Source organism: Amphibalanus amphitrite, unplaced genomic scaffold (assembly GCF_019059575.1).
Source record: "Amphibalanus amphitrite isolate SeventyFive unplaced genomic scaffold, NRLGWU_Aamphi_draft 000971F_arrow, whole genome shotgun sequence".
Taxonomy (NCBI): Eukaryota; Metazoa; Arthropoda; class Thecostraca; order Balanomorpha; family Balanidae; genus Amphibalanus; species Amphibalanus amphitrite.
The window spans coordinates 195,723-207,103 of NW_024882465.1; the positions used below are offsets into that span (position 1 = coordinate 195,723).

Consider the following 11,381-nt stretch of genomic DNA (forward strand, 5'->3'; position numbering starts at 1 on the left):
TACCTCTGTGTACGGCCGTAGTGACCTCAATCAGCCCCAGCTTCTCACTCGTTTGCTACCGCTGCTGCTCCCTGGCCGACTCTCGTCAATGCCTGGACCATCTCGGCTTGCCCCGGCCTCGCCCCGGTGTGACCTGGTGCGACCGAGCCGCCCGACGCGCGCCTGTGGAGCGGGGATGGGATTCGCTCAGGCTCGGCACTCTGCGCGGCCGCGCGGTCCAACAGGCAGCACGCGCGTGCCTGGGAACTCCGCTCACGCGCCGCGCACGGCCGTATCTGGGCCAAGGTCCACCGCGCTGGGTTTCCGTGAGCCGCGGCCAGTGTGGCCGCCGGGCCGGCTCTCTGGAGCGTGAGCCGACGCCGGGCGCCGGATGACGACGGGCCCGGCCCAGAGCAGGTACAAACCGTTCCCCCGCGCGCTACCCCGGACCCGGTCGGGCTGGTGGCTCTCCAAGAGCCGCAACTCGCGTATGGAGCGCGGAAATCAGCGGACCCAAACACGGTGTATGGTTTGCAGGGTGAAAATTCAGCTCTAAAACAAGGGCGGCATTCTGTTTGAATCAGTTATTCCGCTACGAGACAGGGTTGCGAGCCTGTCAGAGGATTTGACGTCTTCATCGTCTCAGAGCCGACAGCTGAGCACTAGCAGTCGGTTTCCCTGGCCAGCGGTCACCACACGGGCGTCCTGCCGCCACCCGGTTCCACCCCCTGGCCGGGGGTCGTGTCCTACCTCCGCGCCCGCCGCCACACAATGTTCCTAGCCGATGTAGCAGCGTTGACGGCCCCGGAGCGGGCTGGCCCGGCCGAGTTTTTAACGTGTGGTAGGCGCCGCGCGCCGCGCCACCGCGAACGCCTCAGTGTGTATGTCTGTGTGTGTGTGTGTGTGTGTGGAGTATATTGGAGCGAGAGACAAAATACATCGTATTATCTCATACTCGGCGCTGTTTTTGGTCGAACTAAGAGCTGGTGGAATTGGGGCGTCTGCTGCACGACCTACATCTGAGTGCACGTGCCGCGTCAAATATCAGCTTTCGCCATCCTCACACTAGCAGTGACATCAGACTCATTATATTGCGATGGATGATAAATGTACAGAGATAGCAACTAGCGGCCGGCGCGTCGGACACGCACAAACCACCACTCGAAGACCGTGCAAAAAAAAAAAAAACGAACGAAAGTGAGCGTCGCTGCAGCCTTGGCTATGGACTAGATGAGTAAAAGCCACCATTAGAGCGCCTGTCGCGAGCCGCGGTCGGTGGCGGTCGCGGGCGTGCGGCGTTCGGCTCCCCCCGTCCGGTACGCACTCAGCCGCACGTAACGACGAACCCGGACCCTGGCTCACATACAGACATTCGCACACACCACACGGCGCCTCTGTACCGACTGCCACCCGGCCGCCGCTCACCCAGTCACTACCACAATATCGCCCCACCCCCACCCTCCCCGCGATACCCAACTATTATCGTCAGCACAACCGATCCATACGCCAACTGCTGCTAGCGACGCGTCACCGCCCGAACCACCGCCGGGCGTCCCTCCGTCACGGACCGGGGCCGTCACAGCACCCCCACCGTCACGTCACGTCACGTAACGGCGCGCTGCCGACGCTATCACAACTCGCCGTTCCCGCTGTCATCGCCGTTGTCCAGTTCGTCTGTAACGTGAGAGGACGCGCGTTACGGGCGGCTGGCCAGGGAGAAAGGTGGTCCAAACGGAGCTCCCAGCCGTGTGTGACAGGTCGTTTATCATGTGGCAGTTATCACTGCTAACTTAAGCTAATGTTGGAATCAAATTGAAGCGATGAGATCTGGCACGTTACTCCCGTGTAAACACTCCCTCGAACGTGATTGAATATCATAACAGTCGTCTTCCTAAAACGCGACGCTATAACAGCTTCAATCAGTGGGTCGGGGAGCACACATAGCAATACGAGCCAGAAACTACGTCGAACGCCAGATCAGCTCCGGGGTCAACGAATGAAGCAGTGGCGTCACCACCAGTAGCTATTTCATAAACAGTACAAAACTCTCTGACCGGAGCTACCGATATTAGCTAATTCGGTCAATAAAGGAGGGAAAGATGGGCAAAGGGTCAGATGACAGCGATTGACACGATAGGAAGCAAGGGGAGAAGAAAAGTGAATATCCAGACGGACGTCCCAGTCAAAAATACGTTTTCTATCAGCACAACTTGTTATGCCAGTACTTCATCTTTTTTAGCATTTAGGTACTGTAACTGTTAAAAATAAGTCAACAACGGACAAAAACAATCAGCGAATGACCGAGGCATAAATCACCTTCTGAGAATTGCCTACTCTCATGGCCGTGTTGTCTTTAATAATTCATCCTGGCGGGATCAGCTCGATACCGGCTAGTTTGCCTCTAATTAATCTCCCTGTCTAATGACATTAGTCAGATCTCACCATCAAACCAGCCAGCTACCCGTGGCAGACACTGATACGGCCAGTACACGTGTCGCAGTTCCGTCCGCCGAACTGTAAATAACTGCCCCAAGGCCAGTGCGCACCCACGGAATGCACGACTTACCGTCAACACTGCCTGTCGCCTATCGTAACGGCGGCGACTAGGCGACTTATATGGCACCGAGTCGGGCTCGGGACGCCCGTCACCAACTCACCGTCATCACACGAGTCGTCATCGTCGTCATCCAGGTAGTCGTCGTCGTAAAAGTCTGTGATGTCGACCGGGTCGGGTGGCGGCCGCGCCTTGGGCTTGACACAGTACTCCTCCAGGGTGAGAGGTACCACCACATTGTCACGCTCGGCCTCCTTCCGAGACGCCGAGATCTGCTTCCTGGGGGGAGCATCGGCGACGGGTTAGCACGACGACGTATGATGAACATGAAGAAAACAGTGGCTTTCATTGGCGTCACATACGGATAAAGGTATTGGGTAAGTGCCATTGATTCATGCATTATATTACTGATTTCACAGTGAGTCATTAGATTGGAAACGCCACGCAAACAGGAAGATCTTGTTCAAACACCCGTATAGTATTAACCCGCGCCCCAGTGGCGGTCTCAGCCAACTTCGCCCTAGTGAGGGGGGGCATATGTTACCACCCACCTCTAACTCAAAAACTAAGAGGGCTAGAAAGACGCGGTAAAAAGCAGACGATAGCTCTCAATGCGTACGTTTGAAAGTATTTCAGTCATTTTTCACCTTAGAGCAATATTGGGGTCACCAGAGGTCATCAAAGGTCAAAATTTGCCAATTGTCATTATATTTTTCAGAAAACATACCGCTATCTCAGGAACTATGGTAGCTAGAAAAACGCGTGAAAGAGCAATCGATAGCTTTTGAACTGTTCTTTTGAAAAAGTCATTATCAATATTGACCTCAGGTCAACGGTTTAGCCTCCAGAGGGCAAAAACTCCAAAAATAGCTGTTTTTACGAAAAGTGTTTTTCGACAATAACTTTCGACTACAAAAAGCCACGACATTTCTATTGCCAGAATCGTGTTCCCCTCGCCGAGACGCGTCGAATGAACCATAATTTGACCTTGAAAGGGCAACTTGAAAATTTGACCTCAGGTCAAGGTCATGACCTGACCGGAAAAGGTCATGTTGCATATCAGTCGATGCGTCTTAACGAGACAAACACAATGAGACCATCCCCAGCGTTCTATCTCTTTCCAATCGCGAGTTATTGGCAAAAAAACTGTTTGTAGCCTCAAATGACCTCGGATGACCTTTCTAGAGGCTATCAGCAAAAATGACACCTTGGTCATCACGAGTGGACTAAATCATTGTGATTCTGAAATATTTGGACTGTTCCTATGCGTACACACGGATCTAGAGGCATTTTCATTTTTCTCCATTGACTTGTAATGGAAAGGTCACGCCACTGACCTGACCTTAGGTCACGGATATAAAAAATCCGAGATATACAAATTGTAGGCGCCCATAACAGCATGCAATCCACGAAGTTTAAAACCTTTCTGACAAACACTGCAGGCTGGACATGATTGCAAACTTTTTTTTAGGCGTGGTCAGTTAACTTGACCTGGTGACCTGACCTGACATGACCTGGGGTCAAAAATTTCACACATTGTCCAAAATTGATGTATCAAAAGCTACCCCAAGCGGCGCGGCGCTACGCGCCGCGGTTTTTTATTCACACGCGAAAAACGCGACAGGGTGGTAACATATGCCCCCCCCCCCCCCCACTGGGGCGAAGGTTAAGCATGCAGATAAAGCTACATTGCGCAAAAAACGCATTAATCGGACGTCGGGAGTCGAGGAAGTAGAGTGCGGCGACCCCCAGGGTAGTCCCTGCGTCACACATTAGGATTAGGTTAGGAGTGACATAACTAGGATAATTTTCACCAGCCTCCCTCCCCCCTAACAATAGCTGGCCGCAAGTTTCTAGTGTGTCTCCCCTTCCAACTACCCCTCCCCGCCCACACTACCAGTGACAGTGACACCACCGTCGACACCGCTGTGTACGCAGTACGGGGCGCCGGCCGGCCGGGCGGCTGGCTGATAGCATCTCAGCAGCCCGACCACACTGACCGCCGAGTCAGCACCGTCCGGTGCCGACACCGCCGAGACTGGCGCTGTGTAACCGGTCAGGACACGGGCACCGGGCGGCAAACTGTCGTACTGACGATAACACCGGTAGGGAGTGTGCCGCGGCTACAGTCAATGGGGAGATGGGACATTGAAGAACATTGGTCATACGCGGAGATGCAGTCACCCTTTCACGGCCGTGTTTCATTGCAGTTTGCACGGTGTTCTCACTTTCAAGTTACAACTCAAAATGGATGTGAGCGAAGCCGAACAGGTTCCCAGGGCACCGTTACGTACCACCCCCAACCCATTTCACGAGCACCCCCTCCCTCGTAAAGACCAGCGCCTCACCTAATGATGTTCTCGTACTCCTTGTCCTTGCCCTTGGACTCCTTCCAACGTCTGTACATGACGGAGGCGTCCACGTTGGCTGGACTGAAGGTGTTGGGCTCGTTCAGGAGCGATATCACCGACAACAGGATCGTCCTGGGATAGACACAGTCACAAAACGTCAGATTATCATCAGCAGGGCTGCTATACGACAGAAAAGTGATCGAATGTCAGATCACAGAGAGCAAAGCTATCATTGAACGTAACAGTCACCAGATATCATACCACAGAGAGCAGAAACACCCAGTGAGATTGTGGCAGCGTAAACTAGCGTTTGAGGTTCCAGCGCGTCCCGACAACCTGTGTCGGGCCAAGTGAATAGCCATCGCTCGACATTCTATTTAGCATTTCGATTTCCGACCCTACCCAGGCGTTCTGTGTGGGGTTCCACTCCTGAAATTCGGCGAGGTTGTTACTTGTTACCGGTGGTACAGCCCTCTGCTGTGTTCCTGTTCCCACCTGACGTTCATTCAATGCAGGGTTATATTCCCCATATGACGATCTGAGAAGGGTCCAGCTCCACTTAAGGATAGGATAGCGTTACTGGTATATTGACCACGTCTTGATGATTTATTTTTCCGACCATCCCCGTGGGGTTATATTTCTCAGCTAACGTTCTGTGATGGGTTAGATTGCTGACGTGACGTTGTGTGGGATAAGATTGTTCGCTTGACCTTCCGCGTGGGATCATACATTTCTCACCTCACGTTCTGCGTGAGGTAGGATTTCTCACCTGACGTTCTGCGTGGGATTCCAGCGCTCGCAGGGCAGCTCGCCGCTCTGCGGGTCGTCAATGGGCGCGTGCAAGATGCTAATGCAGAGGTCACCGTTCTGGAACGGTGACGGTGAAACCGTGAACGGGTACACACTGACGAATCACCGCCGTCAAAGGTGGCCCGCACAAACACGTGCCGGCGCACAGTGAGATGGTGCTCCGACACGACTGAAAAGACTCTGATATCATGTGATGGGATACCGCTGAAATGAGAAATAATCGTAGAAGCAGTGATAATTTACGAAAGAATTTACTTTAAGAATACAGACGAAACCTGGCTACCAGATGTGTAAGGAATTGGCAGACAATACACGATTATATAATTAATGACCGAACGATGCAAGTGAGTTCAACGAAAGTTATCAAAGTATGAAAAAGCTGCAAAACGTGGGATGAGCGAAGGTTAGCTCGATTCTCACCTCGTACACGTTCGGGTGCCAGACTTTGCTCAGGAACTTGACCGTGGGCGGCGAGTACGGGTAGTCTGACGGGAAATTCAAATGTGCCTGAAACGTCGCAATCGAGTCAGAATCGGCCGACGGACAAGCATCATTCACTTGTTACGAAAGGGGATTTTAGCTTGAAGGACACTGTCATGCAAAAATTCACTCGAAAGACACAAGAAAGTTCCCTAGGCATGAGTGTCTGCTTAAAAATAAATGTTGACTTTAGGATCTTTGGCAACAAAACAGCAATAAAAAATGCATCATCTGAGGGATCAAAGTGATTGTACATAATACAGTAACTGAAAAACTATCATAAAGGCCTGGCTACACTATGCGTTTTCTGCGTGCGTTTTTGCAGGTTTGCGTGTTTTGCGTAATATCGTTCTAGGAAAAAAGTTATAAACAATATAATTTTTACTTTGGTTATATACAAAAGCTAATATAACTCTTATGTAACTAAAATTTAAGGTGAAAAACATCACAAAAACGTAATATCGTTCTTTTTTCTAGGACGATATCACGCAAAACACGCAAACACGCAAAAAACGCACGAAGAAAACGCATAGTGTAGCCAGGCCTTTACTTGCCATTTTTTTTCGCCCAGATCAGGAGAGCTCACCTTGAAGTAGCCACCCTCGTATAGTGTGTGAGGCGGTCCGAAGAGCGCCACCTCCCAGCAGAAGAGGTTCTCGTCGTTGGCCAGTTTCACCCTGAACCCCTCGACAGGCTCCTCCTGGAGGCTCTTGTACTCTAGCGCCAGCGCGCGGAGGGCGCTACTGCTTGGCTGTGGAGAGCCCTGGGCCATCCTTCCTTCCCGCTTCACTCACGTCAACACAGTGCAGGAACACTAAATGTCACACCTGAGGACAGACAGGTGATGTCTGGTGATGAAAGAGCATCCAGAATAGGCTGGATGGTGGGGTTATGGCAGCATATGGCGTGGAATCACAGTGGTTCTATGCTCTTCATTGATCAATTATCATTACATTCTACAACTCAACAGGGGACACAATCAGAGGTAATAAGAATGACACACTCTCATCATCCATTCACAGAGTAGAGTAACTGACTCACGTCAGTTTAGCTACTGGGTACTACGAGCATAGTGACAAACAGCTTAAGGCATTCAAAATGCTGCTAAAATCTGACCTCATGCTGAGGGTCACAGGTGCCATTTTACATCCAATATTCCATATCTACCTAATAAATTATGGTTGAGAGTGGACACAAAGGTCTCATGCTTAGATTTTGCAGACAATATGCTTGAATAGATCAATGAATAGAATACAGCATGACAAATAAAATGGTGCAAAATTGACGTGTCTGAATACAAATTTGATGAGGTCATTATGACTTATGAGGTACCTAGTAACTGACCTTGGATGGAACCAGTTGACTTCAGACCTTATTAATGCCAGTTGTCTCTAATTTGTATGAATATTACCTCATAGACAAAATTAAACTCATTCCATAAGGAAAACCGCATAAATCTATTACAAATTGTGCAATTGCACAGTACCAAATGTTGATTACAGAGAACAGAGATAAGCTGTCTCACAAAAGCCTAATTCTTATCCTTTATATGCATATATTGTCATAAAAAGTGCATAACAAAGAATATGAAAAGTATGACCTTAATTAATCATCATGTTTGGAAGTAGGCCCTAAGCTATTTAAGCAGTAATGCAGATCATTGAACTCACCTGCATGCATTAACTACTAGGCACATGACAATCAAAATGCACACAAGTTTTTAGCAATGAATTTTCAATCTGTGGCAATTGAAAGGTCAGCCAGCCTTCACATCTGGGAACCATATGGAGCCCAAATGTGCACCAAACTGGGGCCAGATGAGCGTTTTGTGGCACCCAGTGATCAGCAGTGAGCAGGGTCCTATTTTAGCAGCCCTGATTGGGTGGGGCTACATGCAGCCCACAACAGTGCTAGGCCAGTCAGGATTTTTCAATCCTAACCTAGCAGAAGATCCTATGCATCAAACTTTTAGGCTGGCACAATCAAAGTAAGATAAAACATGCTGAAATCTAGTACATATTTAGCTCATATAAGACACAGGCTTAACTACATTTATAACTCACATGTAGGCAGTGTAGTTCACGACCACATGCAGCTAGGTAGGTATCCCTCCTGTTTTCAGCTCATATGGACTATGGAGTGAACCAACCCCTTTTGGAAGACAGGCTAGGACTACCAAACAATCTGATATGATAGACATTGCAAAATATAGTATGCACATTGCAAATAGCTGTTTTAGCACTTTCAGCAAATATTGAAGCAAGCATTTATCTCACTTCTGTTCAAAGTAAGATATGCCATATGCATTGGATATGGCTCATTTACCTAAAACAACATGGTTTGAAATGGAAAGCAAGTCTGGGACTGGGCCTGGGGCAATTAAAATAATAAACAGGTAACACATTCACTGGCATATCAAATAAAATGTTGGATCTGAGCATTGGTTGCTTGGTCAGTCTACAGCAAAAGTACACAAGTAAGACAAGTGCAAGTAGTTTTTTACATAGATAAAAACAGATCATATTTGTCAGTTAATTCTATTTTTATGACATTCTTTCTTTCATTAAGATGGTATTCATTATGCAAGCAACCGAAGTTATAAAAATGTTTTCAAAATGCAGCAGAAAATATAATATCCATCTTAGTGCCTACCTTTTGCAGTAGGTTTAAGCTGATTGGCTGAGACTCTACTCTATTTCAAATACCAAATAAGCTGGGAATGAAATAAGAATGAGAAAACCAATTGAATGGTAGGTAAGACTTGACAAATTGTTCTACACTCTAGGGTATGCCCAGCTCAGAGCATTTTAGAACATGCAAATAGCTTTAACAGCGCCATGGGTCATTTCCTCTTTTGGCAATGGCAGTTGGCACCCTCTAAAAATGGATAAATTAGCAAAATAAGAACATGAAAGGAAAGGACATATCCTTCTAAGCTTAAAAAGTGAGAACACACATCAATACTTATGATGCTTTTACACAAAACATTTATAAGTTATTCCCAACCACCCATTGATTCAGGCAAGGTGAGTTTATGTTAGGTAAGGTTAGGTCAGGCTAGATTAAGTTTTGTTGTTTCTGCTTGAAGTGAACCTGCTGCTTTAGGAGTATGTAAATGATTGTTTAAACCATTTTCTAGGTTAATATGTGATTTTTGACAATATGGCTTGGTTTCTTATCATTCTTGAATCAGTTGCAAAAGGAGGATTTTGCCGAGCCATGTATAAATTTCATTAAAATAAGTAGGTAGTTGGAACTTGGTTGCTCAAAAAAGGTAAAAAACAAGCATTAAAAGTAGCACAAGACAACAGACCAAAAAAACAATAGGTACTGAGTGCTGACAGTTGGCCGGTAAATATGAAGATTTCATTGATAAATTTTTCATATTTTTACATTATTTGACATCCTGAATCCAAAAATGATACTCATATGTCTCGCAAATAAAAGAATAAAACATAATCAAACCTGACCTAACCTTACCTACTTACCTATAACCTACCAACCTACAACCTACAAACCTACCCTAACCTAACCTAACCTACAAACCTACCTACCTACAACCTAAAACCTACAAACCTACAACCTAACCTAACCTAAAACCTAAAATTTTTGCTGTTTCATATTCGTATCAACAGCGTCACAATTGTAGTTAGGACCTAAACTTGACATATACCAGCTGGCCTTCAACAGTTGACCTTCCGAATGAATGATTCCTATTTCATGTAATAATTTAATATACTTGTAATAAAATAGCAAAAAAATAACAGCTTTTCAGCAAATTGAAGTGTTTTTCATAAAAACTGAACAGTCTATGCCATAGTGCAAAAAAAAAATCAGCATAACCCAGTCACAGTGGGTGGGTTTACACATCATTGGTGTTCATGTTACCAATACAACAAAGGAATGAGGACATTTAAAACATTGGTATCTAAGGCTGATACAAATTGATTTAAATTTTGAAAATCCAAGGAATAATAACTCATTTTAGATAGGGTTAGGCATCACATTACTCCGATGCCAAGCTGTCTTATTAGGACAATCATCCAAGACAAAGGATTCCGGAAAAGCTCCCGAGACGAAAGCACCACTTCTAAAACAAGATAAATGAAGGTGCTCACCTTCTCTGGTACACCTCAAATGCAACAAGCCACAAAACAAGAAACTCTAATAAGTAAAAAAAATAAAAAAGCTTGGAAAAATTAGCAGGATTCACTCACAGTAACCTTATCCCTCGACGCTTCCCGTGATTATTCCGTCTGTCACCTTGCGTCACAAACACATTACGCTGCCCTTGAAACAGCTGATTCCGAGATCTTCGTGAAGCTGGTATTAGATTCCGATTCGAAATAATCGTCGAAATCTGATCGTTTCAAAATGCAGCTCAGTTAGGGGCGTATAACAGGAAGATTAAGTATATTTCGACGCTTTTCATCACCATGATCTCTTATTTAACCCTTAATCTTCACCCCAGTGGGGGGGGGGCATATGTTACCACTCTGTCGCGGTTTTGCGTGTGAATAAAAAACCGCGGCGCGTAGTGCCGCGCAGCTTGAAGTAGCTTGCTGTACATCAATTTTGAACAATGTGCGAAATTTTTGACCCCAGGTCATGTCAGGTCAGGTCACCAGGTCGAGTTAACCCGCGCCCCGCTGGGCTATTCAGCCATACCTACGCGCCCTGCTGGGGGGGGGGGGACAGATTCTGCCCCCCTGTCTAACTTTCGAACCGATGGTCGTAGAAAGACGGGGAAAACGGTAATCAAAAGCTCTCAACAAGGCGGCTCTTAAGAGCCCAATTCTTTTTGCTAAAGTAGGTCAGATGTCAGGTCAAGGTCAGGTCAAGGGTACAAAATGCAAGTTTCAACAGTATCGGCCTTGCACCGTAGCTGCCGAAGAATGGACTGAGACTGATTGCCCAAAACGTGTTCTTAGGCTACCAAGACAATATTCGTTGCATACAATATCATGAAAAGGACAAAGGTCAAGGTCAGGTCAGGTCAGGTCACCAAAAACGAAATATAGAAAAGGGCATGTGCAACACATGTTTTACAGGTCATTTCATTCTTAGAATTCAATAGGCACACTCAATATATGCTATGGACCACATCTGGATGAAGTTCAGGTCAAGGTCAGGTCAAGGTCAAAGACAAAAGCCGGCACATGTGTAGTGATCTCAAAGTAAGTGCTCTACAGGACGGCAGGATGCAT

At 47.0% G+C, this 11,381-nt stretch overlaps 1 protein-coding gene across 2 annotated transcripts; it reads right to left on the reverse strand.

The window, feature by feature from the left end:
- Positions 1 to 1,051: 1,051 nt before the first annotated feature.
- Positions 1,052 to 10,476, reverse strand: LOC122368729 (ubiquitin-conjugating enzyme E2 R2-like). 2 transcript variants are annotated; one of them, XM_043342941.1, is made up of 7 exons: positions 10,392 to 10,476; positions 6,761 to 7,001; positions 6,115 to 6,201; positions 5,654 to 5,751; positions 4,882 to 5,016; positions 2,637 to 2,812; positions 1,052 to 1,653 (listed from the first exon to the last, which is right to left on the reverse strand). In XM_043342941.1, exons 2-7 carry the CDS (start codon positions 6,944 to 6,946, stop codon positions 1,610 to 1,612), a joined length of 726 nt encoding a protein of 241 aa, XP_043198876.1. In that variant the 5' UTR covers positions 6,947 to 7,001; positions 10,392 to 10,476; the 3' UTR covers positions 1,052 to 1,609. The 2 variants fall into 2 exon arrangements, with proteins under 2 accessions (XP_043198876.1, XP_043198877.1); XM_043342942.1 differs by having other exon boundaries at positions 10,293 to 10,465.
- Between the last annotated feature and the right edge of the window lie 905 nt (positions 10,477 to 11,381).